The sequence below is a fragment of the Sylvia atricapilla genome, chromosome 13, assembly GCF_009819655.1.
Source record: "Sylvia atricapilla isolate bSylAtr1 chromosome 13, bSylAtr1.pri, whole genome shotgun sequence".
Taxonomy (NCBI): Eukaryota; Metazoa; Chordata; class Aves; order Passeriformes; family Sylviidae; genus Sylvia; species Sylvia atricapilla.
Genome location: NC_089152.1, coordinates 20,203,292 through 20,223,748, shown reverse-complemented (window position 1 = coordinate 20,223,748; position 20,457 = coordinate 20,203,292). Strand labels below are relative to the sequence as shown.

Here is a 20,457-nt window from a genome sequence, read left to right as displayed (position 1 = left end):
TACAAAGTCTGTCACACGCTGGCAGCCACTGGCTCCAGACGGAGAGTACTTGTTTAGTTTCAGTCCCAGTCAGACTTTGGTGAACCTATTGTGGCATTAAACTTCAATGAATCTCATTCCAAAAGTCAAATCTCTCTTTAGAATGCAATATTTACACAGTATTTTAAAAATTAGAATAAGTTCCTCAGAACAGGAAGTTCAGTATTAACAATATGTCAGTCTGTGATGCAGTGCATACAGGAAAAATAGAACTAACAATATCCTAAAAAACTCAAATACTTTTCCAGACAAAATGAAAAGTAAACCACAGGAAGGCTCAAATCTTCCATGTAAATAGGTTTGGATAAAAGTAGTCTCATGACCTTGTCACTTTCTTTTACTGCAGCTGTTAAGTGAGATTAAAACAGAAATCAAACTAGAGAATCTACAGATTCCCAACTCCGAGACTTCTTTCCATTACACTGTCATTTTGCAATATAGCTTCAGACACTTGTTACCGAACCATGGGAAACATCAGATTCTTCAGAGGATTATAATATTTCTTTATATATATTTCCAATTAAGAAATAGTTTTATTTGTACTGTTATCCCTACAGAAGCTGCTATTATACAGAAGCTGCCTGGTCAGAGGCTCTAAACCAGTGTTTTGGTGAGGAGGTGGAAGGAGACCCTTCTTTATATCATCAGGAGCTCTTAGGCCTGAGAACTTCAGAGATAAATCCCATGACCCAGCAAAACTCCTGAACCTGAAAGGGGGAGGAAGTTATGATTCCTCTTGATGCCAGAGACGCCAAACATCTACCTTAAATATGCACGTTGCCATCTTAAACTTGAAGGACACATCATGTCAAATACGTGCATTTAAACTGAGCAACTGGATGCTCAGTCTTCCACTTGGTAGCCTTGTATTTTGATTTTATTGGTACTCTTCACTTTCTCTTACTTAGTTTATATAATACACATCTCACTTTATCCCATTTTTTACTCAACATCTTGCCCTGCTGAATACCCAGCACTCAGTGATTTTCACTCATTTCCCCATCTTCCCACAATACACCAAACCAGAAAAGAAAAATAATTGTGACAGTCATTTCAACGGCTACACTGGCAAACATTCCTCTCTGCAACTGTCTCAGGAAATGACCAGACTGCACAGTGTCCTCAGCTCGGAATTCTCAGTCAGCAGTTTGCAAGCCTCTACCACACAGCAGTAAAGTCAGTCATGGCACAGGAAACTTCCGAAACTGCAGCTTCTGCTGAATCTTCAGATCTGCCCTTAATTCTTTCACATTTATCACTGTTCTCTACCAAATTCATAGGAGCAGCACAGTCTTTGATTGATTAAAGGAAACTCTACCTGACCCCAGCAGCTTCTACATGGATAGGAGCATAAAGGAAATGTCTTCTTAGCTGAAAATACCTGTAAACAAAATATCAGAATATCTACTGAGCTGACCCTCACCATAATGATCTATATCTTGTTTTAAAGGGGTTTCCATTGATACACTTGATTAGTCAAGGAATACCTGAAATGTATAAAAGACATTCACATTGAGTATCACCTCTCCAGAAGCTGATGTTTCCCAAGGTTCACAGGAATCATGTGCTCCTGCTTTACTGTTGAATCGCTTTAATGTCTTTCCTCAGAAGTTTCATTTGTGAAAGAATAGTATTCTGTGTTCTGCAGGACACTTTATAGTTCTTAAAAAAACCACTTTCACTTTCTCAGCAAAGAGATCAAGGTGTTTCTGTGTATATTTGTAACATGTACACAATATTTACACCAATTCTATGCAGACAGATGGGATCCTTGCTATAGGCTTAAGAAAAACACCAATTTGAGCTGATAATGGATCAAAATATTTTCCTGAATCACACCAAGAGGAGTGGAGGAGCAGGAAAGGTGATAATTAAAAGTCACTGAGCTCTTAGTCTTAAGTTAGGTGAAAGCTGGAATATGCCCCAAAAAGTAAACTGAGTTAGGTAAGAAGTCATCCCCTAGTCAGTTCTCCAGTAAAATACTTATGTCAGACACTTCCTGTATTAAGACTGCACAGTGATATCCTAAAAAATACCTGCAAGCATGCAAGAGACTCTCCTTTTCTTAAAATAATACCTGAGAAAGTCCGGTGCCTTGGAAATCATGTTTTCAAAATCTGCAAATCCTAATTTCCCATCACCATCCATGTCAGCTTCTTCTATCACTTTCTCACAAACCAGAGTGATTTCCTCTGCTGTCAGCTCTTCCCGGGTCAGCTTATTGAGGGTTTTTTCCAAGTCTGCCTTACAAATGAAGTTATCTGTGTTAAAATCTAAACAATAGAAGAACCAAAGATCACCAAATGTCCCACTCATTTACTCCAAACACAAAAAGCACATGAAAGCCCCTTCACACAGTACCATAGATCTTGAAGGCATAGATTGCTTTAAGCTCCCGGGGAGCCATTTCACTGAGCACAGAGAACATATCCACAAAGTCATTGAAGCTCAGGCTCCCCTCTCCATCTTCTGAGAAAGACTCCACAATCCTTTCTTTGAAGGGATTCTCCTGCGACAGACATATATAGATTGGTATTTGGAAGATGAAAAAACCTGCAGACTCCCTGATAATGAATATTTAATTGCATGGTTAGCTCTTTAAAGAAATTTTTTCAGGTTTTTTCCCAAAAAAATGCATAAAAAAACTTACATTTGTATGCTTAAGCAGGATGTTTCAGCAGTCCTTGCTGCTGCATAGTACCAATTCTGGCCTTATATTTTCACTAATACGTGTCACTGTCCAACCTGTGGTTGAACTGACTAAAAATTCCAGAGATTTAAACGAAATTTAATCTCCACAGGAGATGATCCTGAAATCATTTTTAGCACCTCAGAATAAAACAGAGTAAGACAATATTCTAAAGCCATAAACACACAAGCAAGAATAAGAAAACCTGCTTTATTACTCTGAAATCCTTACCAAATATTTTTACAGTAAAAACGCATCATCTGTCTCAGAGCTATACAAAACCCCAACACCAATCTGTAGCTCTATCAATAAAACTTGGAAAATCAATTCAATTCAGTTGAATATGAACAGAATACAAAGTCACTTGGGCTGTGAGCAGCATCTCATTAAAGCTGTGCTACAGATCTTATCTGAAGCCCAGACAGCGATTAACATACTGATCCATAAATACATGCAGCTGTGGTGGTGGCATTATCAGGTTCACTATTTTTAATATGTATGCAGCATTTTGTTTGGCTTTTAAAGAAGCAGTACTGTGAAAGCTCAGAAGTTCAATCATATATCCATTTCTATGTTTTTTCCCTGTGAATTTAATTACCTAACAGGTATTCATAAACCACGCAATAATTTTAAATGAAATTTCAAAAACAGCTATGTTTGAGAGACAAATGATCAGAAAATATAATTTTTTCAGTTTACTTGAATTCTTTCTTGATAATTCACTCATAGAAGAAAACATCTGTAGAATACATTTTTGGCACAACGGTGGAGACTAAAAAAGTAATGACCAGGAACAAGGCTGTTTTTATGGACAGGTGAAGGAGGGACCACAGAGCCTTAGGCTCAAATGACAGCCCATCAAAGTAGTCAATACTAAATACAAATTCTCTTGCAGGGTTTGATGACTGAAGGAAATCACAACAGGGAACAGGCCTACGGATTTCAAAGGATAGGAGATGAACAAGTTCACTGTTCAGACGAAGACAAAACTAGGCCAGAAAAAAACCAAATTAAATAGAATAGAAAATGGGGATTCCTGAAAGTAAAAAGCAGCCTCAAAAAGTAGAAGTGTCACATCTCTTCAGAGCCTGATAATGAAAAATAACACCCCAGACCCAGGCAGATAGCTGAGAGAACCTCACTGTAAGGATATGTAGTAAACACTCATGTCTCAGGAGTGATATATAGGTATAGCAGGTGTGCATCTGTGGGTACTGCTTAGGTTAAAATATCTCACTTAAATGCCTGGAAATGTGCCTGGATTTGTTTGTGGAACCGACATTCACCTGTCTGTGGGATTTACCGGTGGTTAGAAACATAAACCTGTTTGTGGGATTTGCACACACACACAGACATGCAGAGAAGAATAATTGGTTCTATTGTTTCAAACTGCCAGTTTATAAATAAGCCAAAGTAAGATTCATTTGGGCTGAAATATATGAAAAGGCCAAATATCTTTCTAAAAGCACACAAAAAATGGTATGTTATATGTTTAATATTTGAGAATGCCAAACATAAGAATGCACATCAAAACATGTTAGAAATATATTTTTCATTTCTAAAATGCTGTATAGCTTTATTTGGAACAAACCTGATCAGAAGTGTCATGGTAACAGTAGTAAACTGACATCTTAGAGGCAGCATTGGGTAACAAACCAGGAGGACACAGATGCAAATATCCCTATCAGCAGTGAATATCAAGCCCAGGACTTTGTGCTTTAGAAAGGCTGGGGCAGGATCTCACTGACTGTATAAGCATATTGCAGTTGCATAAGATGAGTTATTTATTTGGCATGTCAGAGATCTTGAAAATACAGATGAATTAAGAATGAATTAAATGGACCTAAGCATACTTCTTAAGTAACTCTTTGCCAAATGGATCTCTAAAACCAAATGAAAAAATAAAATCTTTCCTCATGTTGATTTCTTTCCTTTAACTTTCTCATATTATGTGTCTTCAGGCAGTATATCTGTGGCTTACACAATGGAAAGTATTAGCTTACCTTCACAGATACTTTTCACATCCTTTCTGTAATTTCATTACCTCTACTCTAAAGAGCACAGATTAGGGTTCTATCATATTTAAAGGAAGAGCCATGGGGGAAGGGAGCAAAGGGGAAAATTATATTGTTCTTTCCTAGATTGCCTTTCCCATAAGTACTAATTGTTGAAAAAAAGATTCATTTTAAAACTAGAAACTTACACTTGTCTTAAAAAGCTTTTTCTGTACTCTCATGATAAAAATGATAGGGGAGACAGAAACAATAAAGAATTGCTACAACAGAAAAACAACTGCTGTTTTGTAGATCGACATTGTTGCTGTGGTGGCTTGAGAGAATCCTAAATGTGCAATCTATCTTTGTCTGGAACACTTCTTCTACTTAGATAATTGTGTTTCTGTGCATTTTTAAATCTTACACAGCATCTATTCCAACATACATACCTATAACAGCTTACAATAAAGCACAGCCATTAGTTTTCTAACAAACTGTTAGAGTTTTATTTCTGGCATTGCAGCTAAATCATCTGTTATATTCCCCTGTCCTCTAGTTTCCACTAGACTCTAGCAAAGCAATCTGGTGGCCTTTTGCCTTATCTGTTTCATAGCTTTGAAATTAATAAAATGTAAGAAATTCCCATTTTTGACACAGTCTGTCCTTTGTTAGGAAGGTTATGCTGTTTAAAATGTTATGCCAGTTGTACCCTGTCTGTTAAGAAAGCTATGCTGTTTTGTACCAAGATTTGTACCTTCAAAACCTTATTCCAAGTTGTATACCCCCTCTAAAAACCCGGGTTCCCTTCCCCTTCCGTCGGGCTAGGCTGTCGCCATTCCCACCAGCTCCTCGAACTGCTGGCCCCGCCTAATAGGAAAATCCAAGGACTCCCATGGTGCACCGCTCCAAACCGAAGTGCAGTTGCCGGCAAACGGACCCAAAAGCCGGGACCCGGCACAAAATCCAGATAAAAGAGAGACACTACAACAACAAAAAGACCCCCTCAGCTACCTAGGGACTGATTCTGCTTCTGACGCCTCGCCATGACCACAAGGAGACTGGGAAGAAGTGACAACCCTAGACCACACGAGCCCAGTTGAGTTCCTGGGGATTCCCGCGAGGCTGGAACTCCCGACTCTGCGGCGAGAGCAGCAGATTCGCCTGACACCTCATCCTCAGCGGCGGCCCAAACGAGAACGGCAGTAGGGGCGAGAAGAGCGAGAAGGGCAACAGGAGCGGCAACGGCGCAGGCGACCCCTCGAGTTCCCCCTTGAAAGAGCTGACTAATAAAGCCTTTCAAAGGAGCAGGTCTCCTGGCCCATTTTTAACAGCTTGAGGAATTAATTACAAGCATCCAGTACTACTGGATGACTTGCTGACTGCTTTTGGAAATAAGAGGTTGCAAGTGAAGTTAGGTCAAGATAATAAGTTGGAGATACTGAGAGGTCCGTACAAAATGCTATTTAATTTTCATATCCACAGAAACATGATGATTTTCTCTTCTGTATTTGAACATGTCCCCACTGACTTTAAAGAATATATTCAAAAGCACAAACAGTTTGTTTTGCAGACTACTGCAAGTAAGAATCCTTTTGTATACTTATTCAGGACTTTTTCAGCAACAGCAAAAACTAATCTTTCTGAAATTTCAGGAGTTATTCCAAAGAGGAAAAAAATTGCTAACTGACAAACATTAGTATAAAAGTGGCTAAATTGTTCATGACCAACGCTCCATAGGAAAGACTGGTGCTTCAGAAAGGAAGCATAATAAGTGCAACAGCACATTGTCCCTGCAGCAGAAAAAAAACAAGTTTCTTTATGGTTTTTTTTTTTCTTAAGTTCTTCTTCCTCAAAGATGAGTAACTTGGGTTTCATGTGTCCTATGATTAATTAATGTCATCAAACTTCTCTGTGGTGCCGGCAGGGTATGTTTAAGAAATTCTTGCAGAAACCAAGGCTAAGACAGTTAAACTGATAAGCTTATGTCTTAATAGAAAAGACCATTTTGTTCTGTAAGAAAGCAGAAGCGTAAGTTCAGCAATGATTCTTTACTGCAGTCACAACAGCCAAAACCCCAAACGTTCAGGCTGTATAGAGAGTTGCTTAAATGTTCCAGAACCTACCAGTACCTCATGGGAACACAAGGCTTTGCGACCAGAACTGATTCCTAACTCTGCCAGGGAAGGCACAGACAATACAGCAGGCCATCAGGAAGGTTCAGGCCTGGGGGTTTGATGGAGAGAAAACAACCCTCATGACACTTGGAGGACACACAGCTGAGAGGCTCAGATAAGACACTTCAGAGAAGCAAGGGAGTAAAACATCCCATCATAACTAGAAACAGCTAACAGAATGCAGCAAGAACGTTGAGATGAGCTGGAGGCAAACATTGGCCAGAGCAAGGCTTGGGAATATCACCCTGCTCTCTCAGGTGACATTGCCCATTACACAGAAAGCTTTGAACCTGAAGACTCATTGAAATCACTTCTAAAACCTCATCCTATTAACACTGTGGAAAGTATTTTTCTTTTGAAGCAAATCGCTTGCAGTCATGTTTACACTTAGTAAAAACAGACTGCTAACATTGGCTCTGAAATGTGCGATGGAGTCACTGTTCCCTGTGTGTCCTTCCTGGCTCCTGGCTGATTCCTGTTCCTGCTGCACATCCTGTTTCAGTAGGGGATTTATGGACTACCTCCCTCCCCAGTGCAGCTCATGACAGGCCTGCAAGGATCAATGAAGTGCCTGTGTGAGCTAAAACGCAAGAAGCAACAGACTGTAAAGTGAGTGAAAAAAATGCTTCCCCTCCAGCAGCCCTTTGCTGCCCAGCCCCAGAGAGAAGGCTGACTCTGCACTGCAGTGCCCACACAAAGCCCACAGTCTGGGGGAGAGGCCAGCTGGGATGTGGGTATGGACATCCAGTACTGCTACCAGCCACAGGGGTCTCTGGCATCAGGTTACATTCCCACCTGCAGCTCTGTGGGGCAAAGACAGGGATAATGTGACTGAAACCTGCTTTAATTAAAAAAAAAAAACAAATCACTTTGGCTTTCTTCCTGGTCCCACACTGAGCAGTCCATATCATGGCTACAGTTTTGCAGTATTCATTACTGCAATCTCACAGGTGTCCAGATGCTGCAAAGTTAATTTATTCGACTAATGCCTGTGTAACCAAGATTGTGAAAATTAGAGAACAGAGACTGCAATGAAACTGATAGAGTAAAGTAGCTCTGGTAAGTTCAGTGTAATGGTAGACCTAATCAACTTAAAGTACCTTCCCCTTCTTTATTTATTTATTTCTAGTCCCAACTTTCAACTTTCAAAAATCAGAAATTAGTGAATAATTCATTACCAATTAAAGTGAATGACTATCCGCATTTCTTTCCCTTGAAACACAAAAACCTGGCCCAAAACATTAATGCATGAGGTAAAGATCTTTCTTCACATTAGCAGAATCTAATTTAGAAAAGTGCATTATAGATTCTATCCGTTTGTCAGAACCTGCAGTGGTATTGAGCTTAACATTGCCAGTAACTAGGAATGTAATGTGTATATGAAAAAAGCCAGGTGCATTGAAATTAGTACTAATTTTATTAGAATTCCACAAACATTTAGGTCATTTATTTCTATTTTAAGATGTAAATGTTGTCTTTGTCTTCACCTTGATGAAAATTTACTGAAGAAAAGAAAACACCATAATGATTTGTTAGACAGTCTAGTCAAGTTGCAAAGGTTAAAGCGTTTGTTTCTCTGTGTATGAGCTGAAGTGAGTACCTAGGTTGCCTCAAAAATAAACTCTTGAGGAAAGACTCTTTCCCCCTCACTCCCATCTGCCAACAAGAAGCTTCATGACCAAGATGGACCTTAGTTTACAACAAAAAGCCCAGGCATTTTAACATCTTTCAGTGTCAGTGCTTGAAAAAACTAGGAATAAGATCTAGTCTCCTCTTACTAGGATTTTACTAGAAACAAGCTCAGTACCTATTGAAAGCACTGTTCCCCGTGAGCTCCTAGAACTCCTGAAATAAAATGAGTGGTCTGACACCAATATTTCTAAGGTTCTTGCATGGACTTATGAGACCTGAGAGAATTTGTATAAATTCAACACTGCATTGTCCTGTTACTTTCATAAAGTCAAATTCCATTTCCTGGAGATGTCTTCTAAAGCAGGGTCAGAAAGCCTCACAGCCTTGTGGTGCCAGAAGACAGATTATGATCCACTTCATACATGGAAGTCTCTTATGAAGTCTATCATTACCACACTCCTGTATCTCGATCTAAATATGATACTGTATAAAATTTCTGGTTCCTACCTCAGCTTCCATCTCAAAAGTTCTCATGGAATGAGCTACTCCTTAAGCATTCAATCCTCTATCACTGAAGCCAAAAAGACTCTGTGTGATCATAATTTCTCACTTTCTTTTCTAAGCTTAGCCTTGATTTTTCACAAAGCAACTCTCAGCTGTCTGGCTGTTAAACTCTGAGGAGTCAAAGAACTGTGCCAAACGATTTCATGTTGTGCTACCAAGATTTCAGAGATGATAACATAAACCCTAAGGAATACTGATGCCATTAGAAAAAACATAACACATTTTGCTGAAGGAATGCATGCTCACTGTGAAAAAGAATTATAAATTTTTTCTCAGCTTCTTCAGAAACCCAAGCTGTCCACAGGCATCTCCTAAATCAGAGTCTGAAGTATAACTGAAGGATAAAAAATTTCCCAAGGTTTCCTATTGAATTAAATGCTTGTATGTGTTTAATGTTTCCATTTGAATGAAATGCTGGTGAAACACTTTTCAACACACATAGATTAACAAAACATGCTCCTTTTTCAATAAATTATATTATTCCAGAATCAAACATACAGCAAGTGTGGTATTAAAGGAACAAAGAATTCCGTGAGCTTCAACTTGAAATCTAATTAAAATGTTTTTCACATCATGTTGACTTAGCATCCTCCACAACTGAATTTCTAAAGCATGGCTTCTGCTTGTAGAATATCAGATATTTGAAAAAAAATACAACACTAAGAAGAATTTCTAGATCATTAAAATTAAGTGGAAAGGCATCAATTACAAGGTTCTTACAGCATTGCTCTCAAAAAGCTTAATAATACTTCATGCAACTATCAGACTGAACACAATTGTTTCCACATTATGGTAATTTATAGACATCAATTGACTAACATAAGTTTAAAAAACTGACTATGTAACAAAATACAACATATTCAATGAACTGTTTAAAAGATAAATGCTAAAACTCCACATTTGTCCTGTTAAAACCATAAATTCTTAAATTGTTGAACTGAGAATAAAAACAGTGTCTCAATTTTTTTTGCACTGATTGCCTTATACCTACTGCTTTGCTTATATGCAGTTACATGGATTGTTTCTCCACTTCCTATCATGTAATGTCCCCCATGAAAATGAAAAATTAAGAAATAATACTTATTGTGCTTAGGTGGCTGAGAAAAAAAAGGGGAAAACCTTTACTTTTATTAGAAATATTCTAATAAATTGCTAGCAAATTTCCTATGAACAGACTAAGATAAGAACTTCAGATTTCTAACCAGCTCTTCACACAGAGATCCCTGTGGGGATGTGGCTTCTGCGGGGGATATACACAAAGAGCAAACATTGCTAAATTTAATTTTATTTCCTGTTCATTTCCTTTAACATCTACCCCAACTATCTCTGCAAGAAAGACATTCACCTAAACATTTTCCAGTTTCTGGGGCTGGTTTTGCCCTTGAACAATAACAGGAAGGGGAAGACTTCAGCATGCCACAGCACTTCTGGATATCAATCTTGGCAAAAAGTCTGGCAGATGAGCTATGGAAATTAAGATACAGTTTGCAAGCAGTCAGTAGTGATACCTTTAGCTCAGGCATGTTTATTATAAGCTGCATAGGTAGTTTAACATCTGGGTCCTTTGTATAGTCCATGGGCACAACGTTTGGTGCCATTTCATGGTACCGGCCATGCAACCTGTAAACAAGCAGAAACAAACAGCCAATAACCAATTTTAAACAACCAATTCATTCAGAGAGTAATCAGGTACAAATTTGTCTTGCAGCTCTAATCATTGGTTTTAGTGCACAAGTCTGAGCCCACCAAATTCCCACCTTCTGAAAAAAGAGGGCTTTGATGCAGTACCCAGTGTAACTGCTACCAACAGCCACTTGTTTCTTGAGGTCTGTAAGTGAGCAGGGTTTCAAACTGTGTGTATGTAACATTTAGGCACTGCCAGGTGTGTGCACACAAAGGCTGAACCAAGGCACGTACTATGAAATGTACATGCAGTTCTTATCATATGTGGAAGTTTAGTCTTAGACCTAATTCATAAAGTGCTTAGGACAGAAAGTGGTCCCTTTGTCATGTTCTATGTATGAACACAGTGTATTCTGATCACTCAGCAGGGGCACTTGTACTACTTGTATACATATAAAGCTATTTTGTGACTCACTTTCCTTTTAACAAAAAATCCTGACTACTCACTAGGCATACTAACAATTACATACAGAGATCACCATGTTTTAAAATCAGAACATAAAATACAGGAAGCAAAGTCTCAGCAACCCCTTCATTTCCCTGCCTTTAGCTAGAGCAGCCTGGCAGCCAGCCCCACACCCAACTGAACTACTTCAGATTCCTGTGTGTAAACAAACTCAAAAACTAGGCAAAAATCATCAACAGGAAATCTCTTTTCTTATGATTATGATGTGCCACAAAGAACACGTAAAATGAAACACAGAAACACATTTTTTCTGCATTGTAGGTAGTTGATGTCTTCATCCTGCACAGCAATATTTTGTGCCATACCAGAAACTGGATATCCACTGATCTTAGCACAATTCAGCTGCTCACCACAGCTCACCCTGACATTTCATAAATACAATGTAATTCAAGATGCAATAGCCATCTCTCTCTCTAGCAACTGATTTCTCCATTGTAAATGCAGCTAAAAGATGCTTCTAAATACAACAGAAAAAGCAGCTTAAAAGCCCTTAAAAGAAAAACTTACAAGAAAGCAAAACTTTCAAGTCCCATATCCATCTATGGGTTACCTACTTTTTAAAAACTAGAATACTGAAACAGTGCTCTAGTCTTCAAGAAAATTAAGCACTCATTATTGGCAAAACTTAACCATTGTGGACAACACCTGGAAATTCAAGAGCTGGCAATCACTGCTTGTTTTAACTGCCAAGATTCCCTTCTGTACTTTATCTAATATTAGACTTGTCTCTTTAAAACATGCAATATCAGGGCAAAGTAAACCTGTCACTTCTTGCTGACAGAATTCACTATCTTGTCCTCAGAAATTGCAATCTATTTGTCCTGAAGTTCAGCCATACCCTTTGGCAGCTGAAAGAAGGATATGGCTCCCAACTCTAGACTTGACTCTCCCAGAATTGTCTGGAAGGGAGGTGCTGGACACAGAAACACGCCGGTAACTAACTGCAGATTGGAGGGCAGTTCTCGTATCCTGTTTTTCTCCTAACTAACTCTGCCATTAATTTACCAAATCAGTCAAAGATCTGCGGATGTAAGAGCTTTCTGCCTGAGTGTATTTCACACTAAAGCATCCAAAAGAGTCTGTAGGAAGTGGCTCCAACTCCTTCAAATTAAATTACAGCAATAAAATACATCTTCCACATGCTTTTATCTGCAAGAATCCATCAACTGTATTTGTAATAGCCTTATCACGTGGTTGTGATTAGCATTTGTGATGGTGAAAAGTGCCATAAGATTTCCCTATACTCAACGTATAGTATGTTGCCCTTACTTCCATTATCTTCAAAATTAAAAACAAAAAACCCAACCAACCAATCACAAAAGACAGTAACACCTTTTCCTTCTTTAAGATCTTGATGGTGGAAGGTTCTTCAGGGACATTATGTACTGTTCTATAATAAACTATAAACTGGATTGCCAGTACTGAATGCTAGACTTTGTAGAAAAAAATAACAGACCCGCTTCAGCCTCAATAGGATGCCAAAAAAAACCCCACCTGTCATAAGGAACACAGTCCTTTTTGCAGGAGTTCCACCAAAACTCCCATTCAGTTGAATAATTTATGTTACTGGGTGAGTACTTGCTTTTTGGCAAGAAACAATACGTCTGATCAATTACTCTGTAGGACAGTGTAAAGCTCAGTAGACATCGGGGTTATTACACCCATAATCCTCCTGCCTGTATGCAATACCTCACCACACGCTGTAGTGTTGTGCACTATGACAAATCCTGTGAGTCAGACTCAGTAATCACTTCCCAAATGCTGCTCTCATTACTGACTGTTCTCTCACATCTCTCAATAACATTAATTCCTAACTGCAAATAGAGAAGAAACAAAGCTCTGGTAAAGTCTCTGATATTTCTCGTTTTGGAGAAGCAGAAGGCTCTTCAGGTGACCTGAACACATCAGAGCAGTTGTCACCGAGAGGAAAGGCTTTTTGTCCTTTTACCTCAGCACGCCCCTCACAAGAAGCATGTCTGAAAACAACCTAACACCTCTCCACCGGTTCTAGACACAGAAACATTTTTGTCTTGTCAGAGAGGCAATGTAAGGTTTTTGCTGTGCTGTCTGAACAGACAGATTTAGAAAAGCCGCCATTATCATACAGAGACCATCACGTGTATTCAGAAGCCTGAGACCAGCCTCACTGTCTTTACAGGAGTAACTACTACAGATCCTGCAGCTGTATTTCCTTTCAAAGAGTCTTCTGGATGCATGCAGAAGCATTTTCCTATTCCTGGATGTGCTTTCTTGGTCAGCAGCATTCCTTATGTACTTTGCATGGAACTAGAAAATGAAAAATTGTCAGTGCCTTCCCTGCCACAAATGAAAGTAGAAGGGAATGTGGGGATAAATCTAATGGCAAATTTCATTAACTAATGATGTTCTGTACCCACAGGTACTGGTAGATGCTTATGCTTCATGTACAACATTCAAAGATTAAGGCTGTGATTCTGTAGCATTTTAATCCAGTCTAAGCCCAGACTGCTGATCTGCCCTTACAGAAATTTGAACCCCACCAGCTTGTCATGTCCCCTGTATAAGCATTAACACTTAAGAATGTGCAGTGAGGTTCAGGAAACTGATATGCTTGAAAACATAAAAGTTTTCACAGTCAGATCCTTGACTTTACTGAAGCAGTTGTGACAGCAGTGGAAGAAAATGTGGGTTTAATTTGTCTAATAAATTAATCAGTAAAGTAAAGGCAGAACAACACTTACCCCTGTAGACAGCAGTAGTTTTTAAAATCAACTCAGCTGCCCATCAACCAGTGAAAACCAAAAATGCTGTGTTCAGAAGAAAACCCACAACACAGTTTTGTCCCCACTTTTGATTGATGATAACTTTCATTCTACCACTTCAGGTCTTCTACAGGGCAAAAAAGATAGGTCAGTCTGTTCCTACTTCTCAAGGGTGAAACATCCTGGGGTCAGCAAGGGCGACACTGTGGGTGTTTGCTGGACACAGTTTGGGATGCCTCCAAATTTACAGCAGAGCCTCCAGCTCTACCTGAACATATTTGAAAAAAGAGATTTCTAAGCTTACACCCTGCTTTTCAGTGACCGTTTAAATTCACTATTGAGCTTTGGGAGAGAGTCAGACTATACCCAAGGTCACCAGTGGGTGTATAAAAACACAGAGCATCTCTTCCTTGGCCTGGTGTTTATTCATCTCCACCATTAAATGTAGTGACAAACACATTACAGCTGGCTGAGCTGCCTTTTTAACAGGAACTCTGCACTGAAGGAGTGCTAAAAACAGAAGATAACAGCTTGCAATTGCGCATTGATTAGAAAGAAGTAGAGGCTTTAAAGTGGCCTTCAGAAATGGATAAACATCTCCCCAGTTCAGGTCCCACAGCAACAGTCACTTGATTTATGCTGTAAGGAGAAAACATTTTTATTCAGTGATATATATCCTATTTATTCCTAAGCAATAGGAATTCCTGTGCAGAGGAACTCCTTCCTCTGCATTCAAAGACTTGTACGTTACACTCAAACCACCTCAAAGAATAATTTAGAATTACTCTGCACTGTCCTGCATGTTCAGGAAAAAAACAGCAAATAGCTTAAGCAGAGCAATGAAAGCAGACAGTGAGTGCTGCTGCACAGTCCCATCAGGGGTTCACAGAAGCTGTGGCATGACCTGAGCACACACCGGTTGTACAGGATGGAACAACTGGTGCCAGCAGCGGGACCAGAAGTGCACAGCTGCTGCCCTTCTGGTTATTCACCCCAATCACAGCTATAGGATCCTGTCCAGATGCCAGAGCTGAATGGAACAGCTGGAGAAGGACTTTGTGTATTACACAGAAGAAGAATTCACCACTCCAGAGACCAGCAAGAGAACTGACAAGCCAACATAAACGCCTGGAAAGAGCCAAGTCTCGGCCTTTCCAAGCACCTGGGATGGCTGAAGTAAAAGCAGCAGCACTGTAGATGGGATTGCACAGAATGCAGGACAGAATGCACTGATGGGAACTGATTTACAACCCTTACTACAGAGGCTGTAGCCCTGATGTAGCATTGATGCAAATCAGTGAACTGCACATGCTCTCTTATCCGACAGTCCTTTAATGGACAGCTAGGGACCAGGGCCAGACAGACCCAAATCTACAAGTCTGCCGCAGAGGGAGAAAAAGCTGCTATAGCTCAAAGAGAAGGAGGTTCTTTAATCTGGGGCTGAGAAACTGAAAAAGGAGGGGCCTTTGAGGCTGTCAGCAACTGATAAAGAAAGTACTTGTAGGGTCTCAGATTTACGGCATACTTGCCCAAACTTTGCAACAATGTTACACATGGTAAGGGAGGCATAAATCTCTGCGCTGCACCAAGTCCCCTGAATCATTGCTCCCAGGACTGCACGAGGTTAGAACAGTCTGTTAGAGAGGGGGGTCTACCGTGAAGCTGAAAGCAAAATGACAGGAAACATGATACAAGGAAATTCAGACAGAAACTGAAACCACAACTCACTAAATTGCCACAGTTCGACAAACACATAAAGAACAAAGAACAGTGAGAACACAAGCAGGAAGAAGAGTTGAATGCTGAAGGAAGTCTGTTACTGATATGCCTTGTCCCTTTTATGCTTTCCAGTTGAAGTTATTTTCATCGTACCAATAAAATACAACTGGGCACAGAAAACAGATTTATAAAAGGCAGCATAATAAGATGAGGAAAAGTGGATAGATGGGTTTTCTGATAGTTTTTACTCAGTATGTAAAGTATTTATTCATCTTTGCAATGCAAAATGAAGCAGCACAAATTAGTTTTAGAGAATATTAGATAAATACCCTCCCAAATCATCTGCAGTAAAATGAAAAAAGAAATTGTGAGAAATGTTTTTGGCAGACAATTTATAAGACATTTATTCTAAATCTAGTCATAGTTAGGAAAGCTCTGACTTTCAATACATGTACTCTACTGTTCCCAGAACTACAGGACGCATAGTGAGTACAGATAAGAATACTTTATAATGTTTTTCCTTCCTTGAAGCACCACTCAAACCCCTGCTCACAGGCTTCTTTTCTGCTAATGATTCCAAGAATCACATAGTGACTGAGGTTGCGAGAACTCCTGAGATGAAGTAGTCCAACCTCCTGTCCAGCAAGGAGACCTGGAGGAGGCTGTCACATCCAGGTGGGATGAGTATCTCCAAGGCTGGAGATTCCATAGCCTGTCTGGACACCCTGTTCCAGTGCTCACTCACCCCCACAGTGCTTCCCTATGTTCAGCCAGAACCGCCTGTGTTTCTGTCTGTACCCACGGCCCCTTTTCCTGGCAGGGGGCTCTGTCTCCTTTGCACCCTCCAGATCTCAGCTCTCTCAGCCTTTCCTCATGAGAGAGTCCTCAGTCCCTTATCCATCTCAATGGCCCTTTGCCAGACCCTGGAGCAGCTCCTTATTTCTCCTGTACTGGGGAGCCCAGAACTGGACACAGTACAGCAGCACTCAGACTCCAACAGACCAACATTGACAGGGATTCTTTCCTCTCACAAGCCTTAGCAAAATAGTTACAATCTGACTAAAATATAACAGAGGAAATGTTTAGGGTATAGAAATGCAGGAACTGCCTAAAAGCCTTTTTTTTTTCTTTTTCATTCATAGAGGATGCAGAAACATTTTTAACAAGAACAGTAACATAATTAACAGGAAGATCAACAGTAGCTTCAGGATATATGTTCTTTGTGTATGTAGTTTCTTGCCTAAAATTCAGAAATATTCCCAAGGGTATAGAGTTCCCCTCAATTCCATTTTTTTGACTGATGTTTTTCCCCCCAAGCTGACAATAGGGCAATTTCCCTTTCTGCATACAGAACTTCAAACTCTTTAAAGAGAAACAGGAGTTGTGTTCTAACTCCTCCCTCCATTTGTGAAGCAGCTTGTTCTACAGGGAGGTGCCTCTCAAGCAGTTTGCTGTATTTGCTCCCTTGTAAGGAAGCTTCTCAGACACTTCAAGGAAACCACTGCTTAATTCTCTGGCCGATTTCAGATTTAAAATTCAACATTCAGCTGGATTGGCTAGAAGGGCTCCTGTCACCCTCACCTTTCACCCATCACGAACAGCTATGAAATAGGTGAAGAAGAGAAGGCAACAGAAGAACTACTTTTCTCCTACAAAAAAAGGTTCAAAGGTTTGCTAATGTCCCAAACGGTGCCCAGCTTGGTCATTTAGTGCCATATTCCCCTGGTAGCTGTCTAACTAGGTTAAGTCACTCTCAAGTAATACAGCTTGAATTTACAACTTTTGTGCTGTTTGGCTAGGACAGGCATACAAGAAGACCTGCATTTGAGTGCTTGTTTGGGTGCCAAACTGTACTAGACTACAGGGTGAAGCAGAAATAGATGGGCTGGTGAGCAGATAAGCATTATTGCTGGAGTAAAAGCTTGTCTGCCAGAAAATCAGAGTTGTAAAACTGAATAAGAGAAATAATGCCTTGTAAGAGACAATTCAGCCATTTGTTCCCATTTACAATCACGACAGAGGCACATTATACAAACAGATTCATTGCTCTAACTAAAGTGGTTTTCCAACTTTTCTTCACGCCGTTTTTTTCTTTTTATTCCTGTTTCTCTCTACAGGACATTTTCCAGGAAAACAAATCTTTTTTGAATAGTGATGCCCAAAGCTGGACAGTCTATTCCTACTGAGGTCACAGTACTACTGACTGGAATTCTGCCATTTTATAAACACTGAGGAGGCTAATGCATTCTAGAAACGCATTTCGCTTTTTTGCAAGAGCAGTGTGGGGGTGGTGTTGTTAAAATTATGCTCACTTTGGTCCGACCACTAACCCCTCTAGCCCATTTTTTAATACACTGCATTCTAGAAATTTTTTTCTCAGTTCTTAGGACTTGAGTGTGTGAATTCCTTTTGCTCACTTTGACTCTAGTAATTTCTCTAACATACTGAGTACCATTGTAAAAGGCCCTTCATAACAAGGTACTTGCTAGCATCTGCAACTCTCTTCACCTCAATGATTCTTACCATTCTCACCAATTTTCTATATTCAGGAGTATTTTGACCAAGAGTTCAGTGCACTTAGACAAGTAGAAAAGGACTAACACAAACTGGAATATGTAAAAGCCTTTATCAAAATAAAGACAGGTTCCATCTGCTTCTTTTCTCTGACTCATTAGGAGTGTATTCAGGTTTTCTGGTGATAAACAGCTATCAAACACCAAAAATAGTAACCAATATGGTTACTATTTTTCTCTTTCCCCAGGCACATTTGCCTCTGCTGCAGTCTTACTTTTTTTTTCCTAGATTCATTTCAGCATTGTGTGTTAATTTTTTCTTTACTTTAAATTCATAAGTTATACTATTGTCTAATAATTTGCAAATTATCCACACTCAGATTACTAATCAAAAATGTGTCTTCAACCCCTCCAACCACAGCCTGCAGAGTCTTAAGCTGTGCCAAGAGAAATATAGGTTGGATATTAGGGAAAAGGTTTTTACAGAAAGGGTGCTAAAGTATTGCAACGGTCTGCCTGGGGAGATGGTGATTCAACCATCCCTGGATGTGTTAAAAAAAAGACTGGATGTGGCACTCAGTGCCATGGTTTAGCTGAGCTGTTAGGGCTGGGTTGGACTCAATGATCTTGCGTCTTCCCACCTCGTGGCTCTGTGATCTATGCTGACTTAAGCTGATGCTGACACCAAAGCCTTGCACACTAAAGACAGTGTGTAAGTCAATCTAACACCTTAGTGGTAGAGAAATGCTCTTCTCTTTTCAGTTGTATTTGCTTGCTCTGACTCTTATGCCAGCATTGGCACTCATCTGATCCCTCACATGAGCTGATTCATCTTAATAAACCAATGGAAAATAGATTTACTGTGGTTTGGGGTTTTGATAGGCTACTTTCCCTGTAGGGACAGATAAAAACACTTAGCCCATTTCACCTAATTGCAATCTTGTGTTGGTTTACATCAGTTTGTATCCATCTAGATTGAAGCTGCCATATTAATCCATTCATCCCCACCTATATAACATTCATTAACAGCTATGCAAATGCATGGTGAGCCAGACAGGGCTTTCTTTTTTTCTTTTTCTAAGGTTGCTCCTTGCTGGGCCATCTCTGAAATTGTGCAGCTCCATCCTTGTTGCAGCTGAAATTGGCAACTGCACAAGAAACTGAGTTCAGCCAAAAGAGGTCTGGACCTGCCCTTCCTCCATATCACCCCTGTGAGCATCCTGCCATGTAAATAAGTGCTCAGCAGTACCTGGCTGTCCCTTCACTGAGACAGGGACATACTAAATCAGTAAGTGCTAATTAACCAGGGGGCCATAACCCATTTTATTCCTGCTCACTAAAACTTCACCTCAGACATGTAGAAACACCTCTGGATTCCACAATGACTGCAGGATGTGCCCTCACTGGTATCTCTGAGCAGAAAAGCAGCAAATCCCTTTCATATAAGTCACTGGTCCTAAAAAATGCTTTTGATATTCACCTTAAGCTCCTCACCATCTTATGACAATTACACATTATAAGTGTATCTTAAATCCAGTCCTATTCTCATGAATTCCTGCAGAATAACTGGCTTTTTCTGGTTTCCTCACAAGTCAGATAAAATGATTTAGCCCCTTCCACATGGATCATGAAGGAGAAATTTAAAACTATTTACTTACCGAAGGATTTCCTTTCTAGTGAAGAACGTGCAATCCTGTTAAAGAAACAAAACATGTCATTGTACTACAGAAATACTGAAAACAACTGCAAAGATTTATTTCTCACCCTTCTGGAAGGAAACTCAGATCTGACAGACAAACATTAAAGATGCCATTTGGGAGCCATCTACTTTCAACTCAGAAATCAATATACACTATAAATAACAGAAATATTCCAAGGACAGGCCTATCAGTAAAAAGAAAGATATTAGTAATGCAATAGTTCAGGAGGAAAAAAAAAATCAGATTGCTGAGATACTTCTCCAATGTGGAATGACCAGACCAGAAACAAAATTAAATCCAAAAAAAAAAAAAAAGGTATATGCCAAAAAGTATTCAACAGATGGACATGGAAAACTACAAACAACAAACAGATGACAAAACTGTCTTCTAACTTGAAGTATCTCCCTGCTGGAGACAACTGGTTTAATAATAAATTATGTGGTTATTTATTAGTTATTAACCCTTTTTACTAAATTATGTGGTTATTTATTAGTTATTAACCCTTTTACTAACAATCAGTTTGCACTGTGGTTACTTTGCTGA

General features: G+C 39.6%; 1 protein-coding gene across 1 annotated transcript; it reads right to left on the bottom strand.

Annotated features, from left to right (window-relative positions):
• Positions 1-1,515: 1,515 nt before the first annotated feature.
• Positions 1,516-20,215, bottom strand: CIB2 (calcium and integrin binding family member 2). The gene is made up of 5 exons (XM_066328079.1): positions 19,873-20,215; positions 10,601-10,712; positions 2,401-2,548; positions 2,076-2,312; positions 1,516-1,526 (listed from the first exon to the last, which is right to left on the bottom strand). Exons 2-5 carry the CDS (start codon positions 10,688-10,690, stop codon positions 1,516-1,518), a joined length of 486 nt encoding a protein of 161 aa, XP_066184176.1. The 5' UTR covers positions 10,691-10,712; positions 19,873-20,215.
• Between the last annotated feature and the right edge of the window lie 242 nt (positions 20,216-20,457).

Coding starts and splice junctions, on each gene's coding strand:
- CIB2 (XM_066328079.1), bottom strand. CDS start 10,690: ATGGCACCAAACGTTGTGCCCATGGACTATACAAAGGACCCAGATGTT. Junction 2,549..10,600: donor TAAACATGCCTGAGCTAAAG/GTATCACTACTG, acceptor TGTCTGTCGCAG/GAGAATCCCTTCAAAGAAAG. Junction 2,313..2,400: donor CTATGCCTTCAAGATCTATG/GTACTGTGTGAA, acceptor TCTATTGTTTAG/ATTTTAACACAGATAACTTC.